This window comes from Caloenas nicobarica, chromosome 2 (genome assembly GCF_036013445.1).
Source record: "Caloenas nicobarica isolate bCalNic1 chromosome 2, bCalNic1.hap1, whole genome shotgun sequence".
In the NCBI taxonomy this organism is placed as follows: domain Eukaryota; kingdom Metazoa; phylum Chordata; class Aves; order Columbiformes; family Columbidae; genus Caloenas; species Caloenas nicobarica.
The window spans coordinates 13,187,850-13,207,797 of NC_088246.1; the positions used below are offsets into that span (position 1 = coordinate 13,187,850).

The 19,948-nt window shown below is 38.9% G+C and overlaps 1 protein-coding gene across 3 annotated transcripts in view; it reads left to right on the forward strand.

Moving 5' to 3' along the window:
* The first annotated feature begins 2,423 nt into the window (after positions 1–2,423).
* The window catches only part of PFKP (phosphofructokinase, platelet), a 49,602-nt gene continuing 32,077 nt past the window's right edge, over positions 2,424–19,948 (forward strand). For all 3 annotated transcript variants that reach the window (XM_065627150.1, XM_065627148.1, XM_065627149.1), the window contains exons 1-4: positions 2,424–2,489; positions 2,644–2,847; positions 11,444–11,517; positions 18,253–18,330. In XM_065627150.1, coding sequence (XP_065483222.1) covers positions 2,763–2,847; positions 11,444–11,517; positions 18,253–18,330 — 237 coding nt within the window. In that variant the 5' untranslated portion in view covers positions 2,424–2,489; positions 2,644–2,762. The remainder of the gene's footprint in view (positions 2,490–2,643; positions 2,848–11,443; positions 11,518–18,252; positions 18,331–19,948) is intronic.

A 19,948-nucleotide genomic window follows, 5' to 3' on the forward strand; every position in this document is an offset into this window, starting at 1 on the left:
TGATTTATACACACGTACCTAGCTGCATTGCAACTATACCCCACAAGGTTAAATAAGACTGTTTCCCCCAACGATCTTCAATACTTAAGCCAAGAAGCCACTCCTTGTAAGGTTATAGGCAATTGTATTGCTGGAAGATATTAAAGTACATCAAGACAGTCCCAGGAACAAACAGTTCCACATGCTTTCCTCTCCTCCCACCTCTACTTTAATGACTTAACACCGACAAAACACAAATATTTCCTGCGAGCTCTGCTGACGAACAATGAGCAGCTACAAAAAATGATGAGAACAGTGAAATCATAGGCAGCTTCCCAGTTATACAAGGGTGAAAAAAATACATCACTTACAAGTTCATTATGTACCAAAAAGGCAATTATTAAAAAAAAAAAAACAAACCTGCCAGAAAACAATAGCTACTTAGCATCAATGCTGTATTTGGAAGCAATAGAGACAAGTCCACTTCGAGACAAAGTGTGAATGACTTAGCTACAGTGAATAAAACAAAGTAAGGCAATTCTAAAGAATGGCTAAGTAACTGCATCAAACCAAAGAGAACCAAAGCAAAGCTTCCTCAAGCCTTTGTTCACATTACAAACTACCATTGGTTCATGATCTTAAAGCAGTCATAATAGTTTAAATCAACCAAAAAACTCCCAACTGATTTTACAGGCTTTGGATCAAACCCTTATAATCTATGACTCAGAGCTCTCTTCAGATTCAGGAAAGAATACAGTAAATTCCCTGTAGAATCGCTATTGTTCATGGTATGCAAACTATTTGGCAATGTGTCTTTTCCATTGTCAAATCACACACTCACTTTAGCCTCAGAGCAGATTTGCAAATATGAGCTGCACACATACTAGGTATAGATATCTACTTGCAGGTATGGTTTCTTAAAACATTCGACTATGAGTAATCTTGACTGAACTACTCAAATGACTGTACTTCAGCATGTCTGTGTGAAAGTTGACAGGATGAGCACATGTATTTTTACAATGTGAGTTAAGTCTAAGATGTGATGAAGATGTTGAATAAAAACAATAATTATTACAGCAATTAAAATACAAAACTTGAGTCAGCATTTTGCTGCTGTTCCTGACTCTCTCTGACTCGGTTTATAATTTTGGGAAAGTAACCTAGCCCTTGATTCTGCAAATACTTTTACTTATGCTAAGTACCGCAAAGAACTGCAAATTGGATAATACAGCTTTATTTGCTTAATCGGGGTCTTAAGCTCTTTCTGTGACTACATACATTGCTATGATCAACAGAATTATTCTGTTGTACTCCAATGCAGTGAGTTTAAGAGAGTGCTTCTCTAGCAGCACCACACACTCAAGAAAAAGCATCAGTGCACAACAGGAGAACAAAAAGGCAGGCAGAAAGAGTGGGATTACTACTTGGAGTAATTTCCACCAATTGCTTTACCTCTGCTGCTCCCTTAGACCTTTGTCTCTAAGCTGTAAATACTTAAGTAAGTAGCTTCTTTTTCCTACGTGCTACAGTTTCAGGATGCCACAGCAGCAAGACACCCTGAGAAGGGATGAGAGAAGCAAAAAGAGAACGAGCGGAGCTCTAGGCCTTCAGGCTTCCCTGCAGACGTGGGCCAGACCCTGTGACACAAACTGGGCCAGGCGGCAGAAAAAACTCTCTTCGCTTATTCCGCTCACACAGCAGGCGCTGTGTTCTTCCCTCACTGAGGCGAGTCTCCTGAGCAAGAGCTGAGTGTGAGAAGTAAGGCCAAGCCGCGTTCCGTGAACCGGGCAGCGAGTACCCGCCAGGCTGGGGGGCACATTCCTCACCCGAGCCCCCGGCAGTGCGGGGGACCGCTCCCACCCGCCCGCCGGGCCTGCAGCACGAACCACACAGCGCGGCCGGGCCGGGCGCTCCCGACCAGCGTAAGGCGCACCCAGACCGACCCCGGAGGGACCGGCCCCGGAGGGACCGGCCCCACGCCGCGGGGCTCAGGCTGCGGCTCCGGCAAGGCTGTGACCGCCAGAGAGCTCCTGTGGGAAGGGCTGCCCGGGGAACTCGGTCCCGCGGCTCCACACGCGTGACGGGGACACGCGGTGTTACTCAGCCGCTACCGCTGAGAGGACGGGTTAACTCCGGGCGCCGCCTCCCTGCCCAGACCCCGGCCGTGTTCTCCGCATCGCCCCCGCCTCGGGCGCCGCTGGGGGAAGGGCGCCGCGGGCTCTCCCGCCCCCACCTGGAGCCCCGCCCACGCCACCGCCCGCTGCCTCAGCCGCGCGCCAACTCCTCCCCCCACCTGCCAGCTCCCTCCGAACTAACCGCCCCGCCCCGCCCGCCGCAACGGCCGCCGCTCGAGGCGGCAGCTCGCCTTCTCATTGGCTCCCTGGCCCGCCCGTCAGCCGCCGCTCCTGAAGGGGCGTTGGAGGGCGGTGCCGCGTGGCGGTGACAGCGGGAGCGGGGAGAGGAAGCGGGCGCGGGCACGGCGGGGGAAGAGGCGGGTGGTTCACTACGATGTGAGCGCTGCATCTCTTCCCTTCTTTTTTTTTTCTTCTCCTTCCCCTGGCTTTTTCACGCAGCCGCCCCCTCACCTCACTTTTTCTACAGAGATATACCTGTCTGTAAATTCACGCCTACACCGAGGTTTTCTTTCGGCTTCTTTTCCCGCAGAGGCCAAATACTCGACCCAGCGGAGTGTGCACCCCGGGTGGCAGGGCCGAGCCCCGCGGCCAGGGGCTCCCTCAGCGACCTCGCTCCTTCTCGCCCGCCGGTGCCGCCCCCGCAGCGCCATGGACCACCAACCGAAGTTCTTCGAGAACCTCTCGGGCACCGGGAAGGCCATCGGGGTGCTGACCAGCGGCGGCGATGCCCAAGGTAGCTGCTCACGCCGTTCGCTCCGGAGCGGGGGGAGGAGGAGGAGGGAGTGCGGGGGGGAACTGCGGATCCGGCGGGGAATGGGGGCAGCGGAGAGGGAGGGTGAGTGGCTCCTTGAGGGTGGTGTGAGGGAGGCAGGAGCGCGGAGGGCCTCGCAGGCATGCAGGGCGCCCATGCGGGAGGCTGGGGAAGGAGCCGGCGGGTGTAGCAGCGCCTGCGAGAAGGGTGTAGGAAGCGTGGGCAGCCCCTGGGGTGGCTGCGGGAAGCCGCGCCGGTAGTGGCACATGGAGGTAGTGGAGATGGGGCTCTGGGAGTGGGGCACACGAGATTGCCGTCTCCGTGCCCGCCTTCCAGCTGTCTATCTTGCTAAGATCATTTAAAAGAGAAATCATTTTTGCCTTGCCCGGGCGCCTGAGCTGCAGACATACCCTCATCCTTCCTCTGCCCTCCCTTTCTCGTCTCATTCCCTCTGAGCCTGCCTTGGCAGGGAGGAGGGTAGAAACGCTCCAACAACTTGTAGCACCAAAATGTCTTCACCCCTCGGGAGGTGGTGGGGAGGGGGGAGTGAGGCGGGAGAGCGGATGGCTGCGGGGAGCGGGGGAGGAGGTCGTGCTGCCTTGCACGGGGGTGGGAGGCTGGCTGGCAGCTGGGGCTCTGCCAGCCCTCGCCTCATCTGCTTTCCACTTCATTTTGGCACCAGAAGCACTTCTGTGTTCCTGCTAGTGATTTAGAAAGCTCATACGGTAGTTTGGTTTCTAGCCCCGTAGGAGTATGTTGGAAACGTGTTTCACCTCTTTAAATCTCTGAAGCGTAGAGGGAGTCCTCCCTACAGGACAGGGCGAACAAAAGACCTATAGACATTAGGAGGGAAGGGAAAGGAGACAGACTTGATTGTAATATTCTTAGTCATGAAGGCATGGAATCCTACACTTTCATTTCCCCTTTTCTGCCAGAAGATCTCATATATATTAATAGTTGGAAGTTTCAGTTAATTAAGACTTCAAATGTGCAATGCTCCATACTGTTTTCAGAGGACTGTTGCTCTGCTTTTGCTAGGGGAGTTGTTTAGTGATGATTACTTTTAGCTCCTTCCCTTAATTTTTTTTATTTTTTTTTGGGGGAGTGGCTCGAATGTACTTTCACTCAAAGAAGAAACGGCACTCATATTTGCGTTTGTGAAGACAACAGAGAGGGGGAGAAAAAGCCTTTTCCGTTTTGCGTGGGCTCGGTAGCTTAATGAACATTTTCCCTGGCGCTGTAGGTGGGAAGGCGCGGGGAGCAGCCCGCGCGACGGGGCCGCTCTGCCCGGTTGCCCCGGGTGCAGGGGGGGGCCACTCCGGCCTCTCCTCCCCTCGCGTTCCCGGCGGCTCCGGGAGGGGGGGTTCGCACGGAGCGGTGTCTCCGCGCTCCCTCCCGCCGCCGGTGTGTACGTGATCCGCGGCGAGTCGCTGCAGATTCCGCCTCTTTGCGTCATCTAGGGCGGGAGAAACATCCTCCCTCTCTCTGCCCGCAGGAATAACGGGGAGCCCCCGAGTTTACCTGAGATTATCTGAAACTCTTTCTAATCAGGGGTGGAAGGGATTTGGTACCAATCGGAGAGGAAAATGTTGCAGTTCCGGAGAAAATGCAAGTTGATGCCCGTAAATGGCTTCTCTTTTGCCCGTTGGTTGGGCCAAAGTGTTCAGGTTTTATCCACAGTTTGCTCTCAGCGTCATAAATTCCACCACTAAATGATTCTAGGAGGGACTGTGAATCAGGGCATCTCTGTTTTAATGGTCTGTTCGCCAAATCGCCATTTTAATTTTAAAGTGTGACAGGGCACTGCCTCAAGCAGCAGTAGCGTGCTCAGCAAGAGGCTGAACCCTGCTACTTGCTTCCGCGTGGCTGAAGATTATATAATGCAGCAGCAGATGCATCTCTTTTTATAAAGTATTAATCTGCACTTGCCACTATGTGAATTAAAGCATTTAAAGGACTTGCAGAATCCATGGGTAACATCTAGACTATTATTTGGCAGATTGCAACTGCAGCATATTTACATGGAGAAATAAAAAGTAACTGCATGTGAAAGTTGATGTCTGTGGAGTCAGATTGTCACAAAGACCAAACAAAGTAAACTGCATGCCTTCCAAGTCATTCTGTAGGCATTGTCCTAATATAGAAGAACAAGGAAAAAAAAAAAAACACAGCATTTTAGGTAGTTTCAACTGAATCATATAGCACAGTTGAGGTTCATAACCCTTACTATCTTGGTGGCAGTATAGGTGTGTACAATATGCAACCTCAGTTCTGTTGCATGCTAGGTTAGGAGTTAAAGGACAGAACGAGTCATGCCCTGTCAAGGTCATTTGCGCTCTGTAGGGCAAATGTGCAAGAGAAGTCAAGTTGTGGAGTATAAGCAAAAGGGAATATGCTTCTATTACTGCAGTGCTGTTTGAAAATACATGTTCAGGCAAACTGTAGGTGAGGCAAAACTACTAACCCTGAACTTGGCAAAAAAGTACTAATCTATAAAAAAGAATTCCAGACTCCTGTTTTGTTGGCTTCTTTTAGGCTTGTTAGACACTAGAAGTCTTCAGAGTATCTGAAATGCAAACTAAGCTCACAGGAAACTGAGCGGAAAGAAAACCCATTAGGGCTGCAGTAAACATGTAATTTTTGTATCAGTAGGTGCTTTGATTTAGGCTGGGCTGTAAATCTTAGCCTAGAACAAAAGATACTTGAAGTTATTTTAAAATAGACAGTAATGTCTTTGCTGTTACTGTACTTTTAAATAATTTAGGAGTAGCATTAAGTAAATTATTTCACTACATTTATGGTATGTCTTTGGAAGGTTTTTTTTGTTTATCCTTTTAGCTACCTGTGAAATATTAAAGACTTCAAAAAGTGTATATGTCATACTGGAACTATTGTGATTCAGTGAATGTATTTTAAACACAGGTATATGCTTTTCTTGAATTAAAGGATTAATCAGTGACTTATTTCACAGGAAAAATACTTAGTTTTGTATACTTAATGTATGTAAGTACTAAGCTTGGCAGTCCATCACTTTAACTAGCCAGCTGTTAAATTGTGAACTAAAGAAAGTACTTTCTGTGGTCATCACAAGAACCTTCAGAGGCAAAAGAAATTTTGACAACTGATTCTTAATCTGTTAGTTCAGTTTCTAGACTGTTTAACTTGTAGTGGTTGCAGCTCAGAAAGCTGGAGTTATAAACAGGTTTTCGGTCACACTTCTGTCTTCACTTTGTGGGACTCTCTGGCTGTGGTCTGCTTTAGGTCATGAAGTACACTGTTGCCAGTGGCTGCCACAGACAGTTTTGACTGCCTTAGGTCGCTTATTTTTGTACAACTTCCCATCAGACTGCTTGTCCTTGGACTGTGATAGGCGTGGCTTAGCAGCAGGAATAATGTCATCTGAAAGCTTCTGACAGAAGGTGATTGCGTACTGTTGGGGAATGATGCGTTTGTGGCTGCTTTGAGCTGTTGCCCAGTTTACTGACTCAAGATTATTGGCTTTGAATGTGACCACATTATTTTTGAGAGAAACTCAAAGATTTAGTGTTGTGGAAGACAGCACAAGTAAGGCACTTACAGATTACATAGTAACGGTCTTGAATATTGTAGACCATCAATGCTGAAGTAAAGATCTACATATCTACGTTTGAAGCATTACAGACTTCACAACATGTCAACGCATATTTAAAATAGTAGTGTAGAAGTATTGCTCTTGTCTTTAACTTACATTGGAAGAAGACATTTTGCCACTAAACAAATTAACCTTCACACCTTCAGCAGATATTGAGCTTAGAAACAGCTAAAAAGAACCCTATATCCTGTTGGATTCCAGAGTTTTGGAATACCACAGACCATGACTGTGGAAGCAAAGATCTACACATCTCTACACGTGAAGCATTACAGGCTTTTCAGGAACATCACAAGACATTTAATAAGATAGCACAGATGTACTGACCTTGTCCTAGTAGAATATGATGGAATTAAAATAAATTTTTTAAAACAGCAACAACAAAAAACAAACCAAACAAAGAAAAAAAAACAATTCCCACTGCTTTTGTGTCATTCAGATTACAGAGTTTATTTGTTAACGCTTACGTAATTTGAAGATAGTCACAAGGAATTTTTGGATTCTAGCTCTCCAAAAAGGTACCTTTTCCAGCAAGTAATAGTGTGTGTGTGTATAGGCATGTATATAAAATACATATATGTGTCCATATTTATATAATATTATAAATATAATTTGTACGTAAAATGAAAGGATATAGTTACAGATGGATGAGTGCAACTATTTCAATGCATTTAATATTTTTGGAGTAACTGCTGCTATAATTAGGGGATTCTATGGTTGAAAGTAGTCTCTTATGATTTTTTTTTGTTTGTTTTAAATTTTGAAGAAGGAGATATGTATGTAGTCTAGATGTTAAACTATTGTATATGTTTGTGTGGTAGAATGTTCTGACTGAATACATTGTTACTGTTTAGAAAAATTGTACAGTATTTTCTTCAGGTATCTAGAATCATTGTGATTATATGTAATAAAATCTGTTATGTAATTAAAAGTAGATGAAACAAACGTAAATTGTTTTCTTAATGATTTGTTGAGTTCTTGTATTTGACTGCTTCTTCTCATCTTTCCGTTTGATGGTTATAGGCTCTTACATCATTAAAGATATATCCAGTTGAATAAAGCCTTTCTGATTGGTAATGTTTAGACATTTTCCTTAGTTTGTGTGTTTTGCTATGTAGTCTTTTAAGTCTGGATCTTTATTCAGGATAGCATTTAAACATATGTGCTGTCATTAAGCATGTATTAAAGCCAATGTTTATCTTTAAAATCAGTGGTACTTAAGTATTTCTTGATGCTTGTCCAAGATGCATAGTTTTGATTTTTCTTTCAGATGGTTAGTATTACAGTTATTTCTTTAAAGGCCCATCTAGCTGACTAAAGTGAGGAAAACTTGGCTTAAATACAAAATACTGACTTCATTTTCCTGGCATTCCTCTCTTGTAGTGGTGCATATGCATGTGCAACAGGATGTAGGCAGGAGAGAAGAATACTCTTTTGGATGAAGGGAGTGCCTTTAAAATAATTTAAAGATTTCAGCAGTATTGTTTGTAACCCTGCTATGAAAATTACTGCTTTCAAAGATAGTTGAATAGACAATATCAAGAAGTACAGTAAATTATCAACTCTTAAATTAATTTCAGACATTATGTAAAGCTATGTAGATAGTTGCAGATAACTTAATCTTTACAGAGTCCAAAAGAGCAAAATGAATCTCTTCCTCTGTCATGTCAATGTCATGTCAATGCAAAAGCGAGTGGTAGTTCAGAAAGATTTTAAATAATTCTTATGTTATAAAATAAATACTGGTTTTGCTCGTGGCTTTCTTTCAAAGCTGCTGTTCTAATCCGCTGTGTTTATCATGCTACATTTCTTACATTTATTATTTGGGACTAAACCCATGGTTAATCTCTTTTTCAGTAATAAGCATATAATTACATTTCATAGTTATTGTGGTAATTTACAAATACGGCTCCACAAATAATCAAATACAGCAACATTTTGTTAGACAAGTTCTACAGAGACTGCATGAAATTCTTTGTATTTACAGACTTGAGTTACTGCAAGTAGTGTATTCACATTTAGATAGCCAACACATAGAAGCCTAAAGCTTCAATGTTTTAACTGTGTTTTTTAGATTTCAAATTATAATATCATTCAGTCCTCAACTCTTCTGAAATGTAAGACACCTATTTAGGAGCTTGCCAATAAACTCCCAAGCCCCTTTTCGGTATAAAGAGGTAACATATACATCACCAAATAATAATAAAATTTGTGTTGTGTAAACACACGTGGTGGTACTGAGAAGATGGTTTCTGTCTGTAATTTTTTTTTTCCTGGGCTTTTGCCCTTTCTTGCAGCAGGTAAATTATGAATTTTACCAATTTTTCCTGTAAGACATGGAAACTGGAAAATATTCATGAAGAAAGTATGTGGCTGTAGTATGAATATATTCACATGGAATTAATGGATTTGTTGTTTCGAGAAATAAATGCTTATATTTTGCTGTTTTAGAAGAAGTGTGCATGTTATGACAAATCAACAATTGTAGTCTAATTTCAACGTAACACAGGTATGGCAGATCTGGAGAATTTGTAATGAGAACAGATTACCCTTCTTTAAAATACACTGATTAAGAGAGGTGCATGTGAAAGATAAAAAGCTAGGATACATGACCAATAAAACAGAAATGTGAGCAAGAAACAGATAATAGAGAAGTGTGTATAGCTGGTAGACATGCAAATGTTTAATGTGTGTTTTATTAAATATTTATTTTTGCTGGCAAGACTATTCTGCTTTAGCCTGTTTGATCACAGACACTTTCTTCTAAATAGATACTTGGACTAGAGAGACTACTGCTGGATGGCACATCAGGATCTTTATAGCTGAACATGTATTAGATGCCTGAAACAGTTTTAGTGTTTCTTCTCAGGTGCCAAATGGGAGAGGTGACAAAGTTAAGAACCTTCTGTTTTTGAAGTTCAAAAGGCAGTTCCGAGTAGTTCTCATCTGGTGAGGATGAATTTTTCCCTTCAGAAAATGAACCTTTAAGCTGCTCCTCTAGAATTCTGCAGCCAAATGGATAATATAAAAAGTTGTTCTTATGTCTTAAAAAAAACCCCTCCACAAACAACCCAAACAACAGCTCTCTGTACCCCCCAAAAACCCAAACTACCAAAAAAGCTCCCTACCAACCAAGAACAACAAAAAACCCACGCCTGCACAACATGTTGAGCATTAACAGAGGCAAGCTGTGGACCTTGAGTAGCTTGTGCTTATGTCTTCCTTGTTTGACGAAAATGGCAGTGCTGGGAAGAACTGTCAGGTTTATACAGTTAAAGGTCTTTGTTTCTTCTTTCTAGGGGAGGTTGTGTGTGAGGTGGGTGGGAGTGTTTTGTTATGAAAACTGTTTTACTGAGGAAGTAACTGTGCTCTCCATAGTAGATCTGTTTTGATCCAAGACTTAGCATGCTAACTTGCTTTTCAGTGCAGCCTGTCACATGAGATTCTCTGCTTTTCTTTGGTATCAGCCCGTTCATCGTCCAAAGCTGTGCTTTTAGCTCTCTTGGCTTTTGAGAGCTTTTTCCAGCTCTGCCACAAGGCTGACTCTGGCTGAGAGAATTCTTGCTATTATTTCCTAATACATAATTGATAAGAAAACACTGTTACTCTTAATTTTAATCTTAAGGCTAAGTAACATCTGTACAAACAACAAAGCAACTTTTGATTTTGGAAAACTTAATTTTTTGTCTTGTGTTGGGCAGCTTCAGGGACTTTCTGATATGTTCCTGAGCAATAAATCTTTAAGAAAACCTCAGTCTTCTTCTTTATTTGGGTAGGTAAGCTTTTATAGCTCAGTATTTTTTTCCAGTAATGGTAGATATTGTAGGAATAGGTCTTTATGGCTGTGTTCTGGGGTTGTATATTCTAGTAAATGACTTTTTATATCTCTAGATGGCTGAACTCTTAGCACATATGTCAAACAGCAGAGCTGACCTGCTACTGTGTTATTTTAATATTAAGTGCAACAGATTTGGAGAATTGGTGCCTAATAGTTTGGATTATCACGTCTCTGGCATCCCTTTTCAACTGATCTGCTGAGGCTGTTTCTTTTAATGTAGCCTAACTATGTCTGTCCTCATGCTTTGCATGATCTCTTGTGTCTGTTTAAGTGGTATGGAAGCAATTAGTTTATAACTTTGGGGAATTTCCTGAATAATGAGTAAGGTAACACAATATCTGAAGAGTTGAGTTATAACAGAAATTAATTTGACGCATCTTAGGGGGACCAGTGGAACTTTTGCTGTTGCTCAGGAAGTTAATTGTTTGACCACTGAGCTTAAATGGACGATTTTACAGTAGTATCATTTGTCCGATGTCTGTGAGGAGGGAATTCCAACATGCACTTGCAATTCTGGGAGGCAAAGTGGCATTTAGGAACTTTTCTGTCAAATGAGTCCATGCAGCGTTTCTTGTGTTAATTTACTGCTACTTTTATCTTTTTAAGTGGGCACCTGTCCATGTCACCTTTGACTGTGCTCCGCACGAAATACTGTAAATACTTCTGTGTTACTTTGGAAAGCTTAGGAAAAAGAACAGTTACAATATAATTTCTGCTTTGAAGAAGCTAAATTCTAACTGGCTAACCTTTTACATTTCAGATAGAAATATAATAAGTATTGTGAAATGAATTTACTTTCTGTTTCTGGTTTAGAAGCTGTTACTTTTATAATTCTGTTTTACAATCAGCAGCAATTTAATATCTGATTAACACACATACTGGGAGCCATATAATTATTGTCACAAAGCAAATAGTTCTGCACCCTTCATAAGCATGGGCTGATTGCACTGTCATTAAGAAAATTTCTGTTTTAATAGATGCTGATCATTGTCTTTCTTCAGGATTGAATAAATATTTCCTTTTTTTTTTTTTCCTAAAAGACACTGAAAATTTATAGTATGCAAAAAATATTGGATAACCTATAACAATGTGATTTTTCTTTTTCTTCCCAGGTATGAATGCTGCTGTGCGCGCAGTAGTACGCATGGGAATCTATGTAAAAGCCAAAGTGTATTTTGTTTATGAGGTTAGTTTTTGTTTTATTAATTCTGTCTTTGTCTTATGACTATATGTGAGTTTTTGTGGAAACCTCATGGAGAGTGAATAGCATAAATTAAAAGATGTAGATGTCATTCCCTTTCATTATATCAACGTTTTATTTCATATTTTTTATTTTTGTGGAAAGTACTTTTCACAAGGTATATGCTAAAACTACTTTATTTAAAAGTAATTTTTTAAATATAAAGAATTCTTCAGATGCCACCAGAAGCCTGAAAATACTGAATAAAAGAGTTTGTCACCCAGCAGTGAGCTGTGTATTTGCGTACTTGTTAGATGTTTAGTCCCAAATATTGTACTTCACAAATAGCTTCCTAAACCTAGTTAACCTACTAATTTTTAACCCTTTGACTTTCTCCCAGTCCATTTTCCTAGGGTATGATAAGGATGAGCCATCACCCTAATTTTGCAGATTACACAACTTGTTTTTGATCGAGAATACTGTCAGGCTGGTGCCATCTTTCCTGGCGTATAGGTAGAAAGCTGTAACTGAAAAAAACCACAAATGACAAGCAAAAAAGACCCCACCAAAAAACCTGCACCATCAGTAGTGTGTCCAGACATCGGAATTTTGTGGTTTAAGTGTATGACTGCATGTGCATGAAGGTTGTTTACTTCTGTAACAATAATTTGATAGCAAAAAATGATGAGACAAGTTTAATGTAAAATAATGCTATATGTGTATGTCTTACTGGAAGACTAAGTTATACTTAGACGTCCACCTGAAGGACACTGTCATTTTTTATAAAATTTGTGGATTAAACCATACAGTAAATATATTTAGCAAGAAGTCATTCTGTTCATGCTGGAATTCATGTACGACTCCTTAGAAGCTTGACGTGATTACAAATCATAATAAAGAATTGATATGGGGCAAACCTTCATAGGCAAAATTCCTAGGAAAATGTAATTTTAATGTTTAATATAAAAATATGAAGCACTAGAATTCATAGAAGTTATAGGAAAGTAGTTTTAGTTCTGCACATGCAAAATATATGATTTAGCTGTAAAAGGTAACTACTTATCCATTTTCTTTCTGTGTCTCCTTATTCTTAGAGTTCATTTACTAAAGAGATGGGAAGTAGATTGAAATGCAAATATGCAAATAAGTAGAGCTCTGTGCTCCAAATTTCTTTTGTACTACAGTGCTACAGCAAGTAGCTCTGAATACTACTGTGTGCTAATTACAGGGCCAGTCTCTAGAATTGCTGCAGTGTTCAGCTGTTTTTGCAGGCTTGCTGAAATGGGTCAGATACTTTTGTGGAAATAAAGAGATTTTTTGGCTGTCTTTAAAGGCCAGAAGTTGGATTTTTTTTAAATTATGTTTAACTTAAGAACTACCATCTTTGTAGTTCATCTTACTGTGTATTTGCTTTTATCACCTTCTAAAAACTGTTTTGTATCACAGAGTGTATTCAATGATAAATTTCCAAAATTTGAAAATTTCTTTTGTTCTGAGCTTGGCAAAATTGCACTATTTAAGTTATCATGTTCCTCTGTTAATTGCTAGAGTTTGCCTGTGTGAAGTCACAGATATTTCTGAATGAAAATGGACCGTAAAAAGTCGATGTTGGAGTTTTGCATTTCCATTATATAGTCATTCTGTCTTTAGTGTAGTCTGGGAGAAAAATACACATTTCACTCTAAGTATGGGAAATAGCTCTGAAAGGGATCTTTGCTTCTAGATGAGTCCATTCAGTTCCACGTTTCAGGAAATACAGAGTACTGAGCTTTTCTCCTCTCTGACTGCGTGTCAGAGAGGAGAAAATATGAAGTCAGTTTTCTTTCACAATGCATATGAGTATTTCAGATAAATACTATTGCAAGATTTGAAATTAAATACTTATTTAATTTCAGCACTTTGAAAAAGCAAACAGATGTCAGTGTAGTGGAAGGTAAAAATCTTAGGGCAAGACTTGTCACTAATGATCCCTACTGTAAGCCTTTGCATTGTCTATACTGAGGAGATGTGTTTTTATATATACTTGGGGTTGGTTTATATTTTTAATAAGATCCGTCTATATTACAGTTTATCACATGCAGCCTTCAGTGTGTTAAACAATGAGAATAGTATATTTTTAGCCTACATTTTGAGTAGGCACTTTAACTAGACACATATGTAAAGCTGCTTGGAAAAAGTGATTAAAATACCTGAAGTGCAGACATCCAAAAGATGAAAAACGTTTTCTTATTTGGAGCCAAAAATGGAGTTAAAGGTCTCAGCCTTTTCAAACCTGCTTTGCTCTAGTTGTCGTACGCTGTTTTTCTTCTGTAACTTTCTCTGTCATAAGAACTTTATTTGTGCTGTAAAATCATCTGTCTTCTACAGCTGTGGCCAAAACTAACTCCATATTCTAAGTAAAACAACAACTATTTTTCTTTTGGTTCCTAACTGCATTTTGCTTCATCTTGTGATGAGGTAGATATTACCGAGATAAATAAACAAGAATTGATGATGAACTAGATATAAGTAATTTCCTAGCCTTTTTAAATTTGGGTTTACCAAAGGCCAAAGACTGGAATTCATGGGCTATTTGGGCATACTTTGGTTCTCAAAGGAAAAAAACATAACGTGAACATTAAACTATAAAATAGTTTATTTTAAAACTATAATTTATTATATTTATATATAATTTATATAGTTTATATAAAAACTCTTAGTTTATATCTATAAAAATCCCCTTGTATCTTAATTCATTGAAATTAGCACATTTGAAAGTTTTGCTTTTATTTTGTGGAAACAATGCTTAGTCTATACAGTTGCTGTGGTTTCATATTTTATTCATGTTAACATCTTTTAGTAATTGATTTTAGTATATAAACAGTCTATAGTCACCCTCACGGACTAGCATCACATCATTCCTCTAATCTACTCCAATCTGAATTAAAATTTTAATACCCGTGGATTTATTTCACGCGTGCTGTGGAAATCTCACAGATGGAAGTACATTTTAAAGTACCAGGCTACTCTAGGAGGCTAGTTTAAATTTTTTCACTAATCAGAAGTGATTTAAGTTGTGTTGCTTTTGTGTTTGTTTTTGTTTTTTTTTTTTTTTTTAATTGAGAATGAGAAGAAAAAGTGATGCCTCTCATTTATGGCAATTCATTTTAGAAACTGAGGTCTTTAAATATTTATACAAATAACCTGCCCTTTTTCCAGGATTGAAGCACATAGTTCCCAGTGGATGCGTGCTCTTACTACTAAGCTATGGAACTTTTAGATTCTTCATCTTGCTTAAGAGTCTTTTTCTCAAGAGGCCAGCATTGGAAATGCAATGGTACGGCAGTCACGGATTTCTGTGAGGAAAACTTCATGTCTTTTCTGTGGTGGTTTGCGCACTCAGTGATGCTAGTATTTTGCGTTGTTGAGCAATAGCTAAAAAAGCTCAGTAAGTAAACTTAAGTCAACTGTTAAAGCCCAAAATATCTCGAATGTAACATATGAGAAGATAGCTTGTTCTTTTGCTAAAGCTTTTGGTTTTAGAGTTAAGACTGGAAGCAAGGTTTGCTCTGTCTGCCCCTCTCTCCAGGAGTTACTGTGTATATGTACCCTGTGAATGTAAGGCCCACAGAAATTTCCCCTTGTACATCTTTGAATATTCAGAGTTTGGGTAGAGGAAGGAATAAGTATAAAATGGGGTTGATCTTCAAGTATAGTACCTGTTGTATTTTTGACAGTTTGCTTTTTTCCATTCTTGTCCCATAGTTTTAGTGTTCTTGTATCCAAGCTGCTATTTTTAGAAACTAAATCAGAGGTTTGTAGTTTCTTTTTTTTTTTTTTAATGTAAATTGTTAGGTTCCCATCTTCTTTTTCTTAAGGTCTGTGTTCACATCTACCAGACCATTTTAACAGTGTTGCATTATTTGATAAAATAATTCAAGTTAAATTCCACCTTTAAAATGGATTGCCCAGTCTACAAGTTAGCATCAGTGTTTAAATAACTGAAATGATAAATGGAAATCACGGTCATTATTAGTACATCAGTTATAATCAGTAATCTTTTTTTCCTGTGGCTTTTCTAGAAAGCTGTTTTAATTCTATGGCTTTTGTATCTCTTAATGCTATGGGAAAGCAGTGTGGCAATTCTAGCCACACTGTTCAGAGGTAGCTTATCTACATTACTTAGCAAGCAGAACCCAGTTAGGAAAATCTAATGGAACAGTTAAAATGGGTCAGACCTTTTCCAAAAGCTCCCTGCCCTTGTAGCAGGAGGAATTGTTATAATACAGCCCCTCTTCTCACTTCTCTACACAGAGAATATAGAATTGATGTTGACTTCTGACCAGAATGCGTGAGCTGTTTCTCCTTTAAAGATGGATGGTGCAGGACTTACTCATACCTCATCCTTAGCCTAGCTTTGCTTTTCTCTGTGTTTTAGATTTGTTAATAAAATACTAATTGGGAATTTTAATCCGTGACTCTTACGATATATATATAATTATGTATAAATTTACTGCTTATAATAATTTCTTGGATGCACTTTATTTTTCCTCTCAAGTGAAAATGAAAGGTGAATGATTGGAACAAATAGGTGAACTGTATATATTTTTGTCAGCTTGTAGCACAACTTGCTATAGTCAGTGTTACAAACTGAGTTAGGATGTAACATCACACTATCCTTTCAGGGTCTGCTGCCTGTGAATCTGTGTAATTGTAGTTGCCAGTAGGAGCACGGTTAGGAAAAGCTTTCAGTCCATTACTGAGTGATATAAGAAACATGGGGTTCTTCACTTTAAAACCAAAACATACAAACAAAAAACAACACCACAAAAAAACCCCCAAAAACCCAAAACAAACAACCAACAGCAACAACAGCAAAACACGAACAAACCAGCAAACCTGTGATAAGTGAACTCAGTAACTGATTATCATTCATCAAACTCAGTTGGATCCACTGGAATGTTTCTGTCTGAATATCTTTGCACTTTATCTAAGAATTTTTTTAAAAAGTTGATATGTAGATTAAGCATTATGTCTTTTCCAACTTGCTCTAATTTTGACGGAACTATGCGAATAATTTCTTAGTGTCAAGTCATTATGTATATACATTAGTATACAAGACAATATGTGTATATGTTAGTTCCATATTAAAGTTATCTGGAGAGTATACGAAATACTGAAAAGATCTGTTGAATGCTAGAAATTAGAGACATAGGTAGTTTTCTATCTATGTGTTTCTTTACTTTTGCTTGATCATCTCAGATGTAAATTCATTAGTCAAGTCTCACTGAGCAGAAACGTTTATGCTTTCTCCCTAGAATCTGTACTAGAATCCTAGAAAGCTTAATTTGAGTAACTTGTACTTTTGCTGAGTCAAGGTTATCTTTATCTTATCATGTCAGTGGGAGACTCCAAAGATGATATAGTATTCATAGAATATATAAGGCTTTTTAAACCAGTGTAGGCTTAGTACATTTCCAAGTTACTACATATTGGATAAAACCTATGTATACTCTGGATCGTGCCAAAGTAAACGTCTCCAGTTTATAATGTCAGTTTTTCTGTCTTCTAAACTCCCTTTTGTTTCTAGTTCCACTTGATTTGTTATTGACAACTCTCAAATTATGTGCAGTCTTGCAAAAACTGCATACAGAAGGTTAACTAATTGTTCCTCAGCATGATTATACATATGTGCACATAATCTAAAAACGGAGACATAAACATTATCATGTTTATTTTTGTTTAGTAGGGGTTTTTTGTTTTGTTTAACCCAGCATTTTTTTTTTCCCTTGGGATTTAAATAAATGTCAAAACATTGAATGGTAGCACCAGTTTTATTCTGGTATCTATACTTGATTAGGTTTTTCCAGGTTAGAACTTTGCTGTACTTTTTTTTTTTTTTTTTTTAAATCAGTGTTCACAATATCACGTCATGGAAAAGAATCTGTACTTGCCGCTATCTTTCTGCTGATATTTATGCAGAGAGCTATTAAAGCCAGGCATAAAATCCTTCAGCTGCTCACTGGATAGTTTTCCTTCTTTCAACTAAGTGTAGGTCTTTCCATATTACAGCAGGCATTGGTTTCTGAAAACCGTTTGAGTTAAGATATTAAGGATTTCTTAAATGCATCACTGAAAATTGTGTTTTTCTACTAAATTCCTTTCATCTATTTATTGTGTAACTGCCTCCAAAAAAAAAAGAATAAATATTATGCAACCTGATTTCTTCTTTGTTTATGAAAAATTTTTGGTTGTTGCTCTGTATTGTGTTTTGCTTACCACCTGCCTTGGGGGAAGAAGTGTACAAAGTGTTGCAAAGGTAGATTTTTTTTGTTTCCAAGATCCTGACCTCAGGCCGAGATTGTGTTTTTAGTAAGCACATTTTATAATGCTTTTTGAAGTTCTTCCATCTTTGTAGTTTTTTAAAAATAACAATATTTATTCCTAATAAAGGAGAAACACCATTCTAGTTTATAAGCTGTGTAATATGTGTAAAGTATTACTTTATCTTGAAGTTGTCTTTGGAACTGATCGTTTAGGAAGAGAGTTTGTTGGTTTTTGGGTTTTTTTTGTTTTCTATTTCTTTTTTCTTCCCCTAATGTGATACCTGCTTGAATGTTGTTTCATTTAAATTGAGTATTTTTATATTCAATGTTTTTAATTACTTAAAGCTGCATTAAGATAAACAAGGTGAGTATTACTGCAGGGGAAATGTGACACAATTTTTTAAATCAGACTTCTGAAATATTTTTTCTCTTTCAGGGTTACCAGGGAATGGTTGATGGAGGTGATAATATTGTAGAAGTTTCATGGGAAAGTGTTTCAAGTATCCTGCAAGTGGTAAGTGTTAGGGTGGGGGTGGCATCCAAACTCTCTCTTATTAAACAGCAAACCAAAATTCTAGATCTCAGAAAACAACTGTAATTATGAATTGGAATTCTGTGATGACTGAGTGACCAGCACATACCACTTTTGGCAGATCCTGACTGCTATAGTACGGATGTTTGACACTTCCTAAAGATCTCTGTGTGGTCTTGTATTTGGTGCACAGAAATGATCTCAAAAATCTTTGTTCTAGATTTTCAATATGCATGTCGTTACCCTCCTAAAGCCATACTGACAAGCCTATATTTAATAAAAAAGACATCATAGGGCCAAAATATGAGACAACTGTGTTTTGTAAGACAAGTATTTTCTTACAAAATCCTGTTGGCTTCTTGTGTAAGTGGATATAGAATAATAGTAATGGTTGTAATTACAGTACAGTTCTCCAGAGTTCAGTTAATACCAGTGACTTTGTATGTTTATATTACAATGATGTTCTGCAGAGTGGCCATTTGGATCTCCTTACACTGTTCCTCAGCATGGTAATGTTGTCACCTCTTACAGAGCAGATGCTATGTTTGGCAAAGAGGCCTTACTGCTTGCCAGGCTTTCTGAAAACTACCTCCAGGTGGATTTCTTTGGAGCTTTCTGTAAAGCTGATACAATATAAAGCTGTTAGCACAGTGAAAAATAGGTGATTTTTTTTTTTAAATACAAACAAATATCCTGGAATACTTTGAGATGTTTTGTCTATGTTGATGTTTTGGTGTGGGTTTGTTTGTTTGGTTTGGTTTTTTTAATCCCCTGCCTGTCTTGTAGAATCTGTAATCATAGAATAGCTCAAGTTGGAAGGGACCCATAAGGATCTTCAAGTCCAACTCCCTGCTCCTCACAGGGCTACCTAAAACTAAGCCATATCACTAATAGCATCATCAAGGCGCATCTTACAGTTTAGAGAAAATTGAAATGTCATGGCCAAGCCACACAAGAGCATAGGCAGGAGCAAGACGTAGGCATCCTATATGTGTCTATAGCATACGTACTATAAGAAAAAACACCTTTCTGAGCTTGCTAGGAATTCAACAGACCAACAGTGAAGCTGAAGATGCGTCTTAAAGAATGTGTTGTTTTGATTAAAGATTTTTCAGCTTAACCTATATTCTTGTTAAATCAGAACAAGTTGTAGTACATTGTTTCAAATACAGTCTCTTTTCCACTTACCCCTATGTTTTATAAGTATGAAAATGCCTATTTTAGATATGTTTTCTAGTCCTGGTTATTGTTTTTAGAACATCTCTATGTGCATACTTTTTGTTTATGGAGAAAGCTGAACTGCTTCTATTCAATTTTTTTTTTCTTCCACTGACAGCTGTTGTGTATTACAATGTAGACAGTAAAATAGTGCCTGGGACTGACTTGAGAGCTGAAACAACTCTTGATAGGCCAAATCATATCAGTACAGCCTCTATGGATTTGAATATCAAATATGGATTGGCATGACTGATTTATCATAAGTTAAAGTGAAGGAAATGTTTGTGCAAAAGTGAGGTAATCGTCTCCAAATTTGTTTGCAGGAGAAAAAAGTTTTTGCAGTCTCAATTAATTTTAGTTTTTACTATGACAATAAATAAGG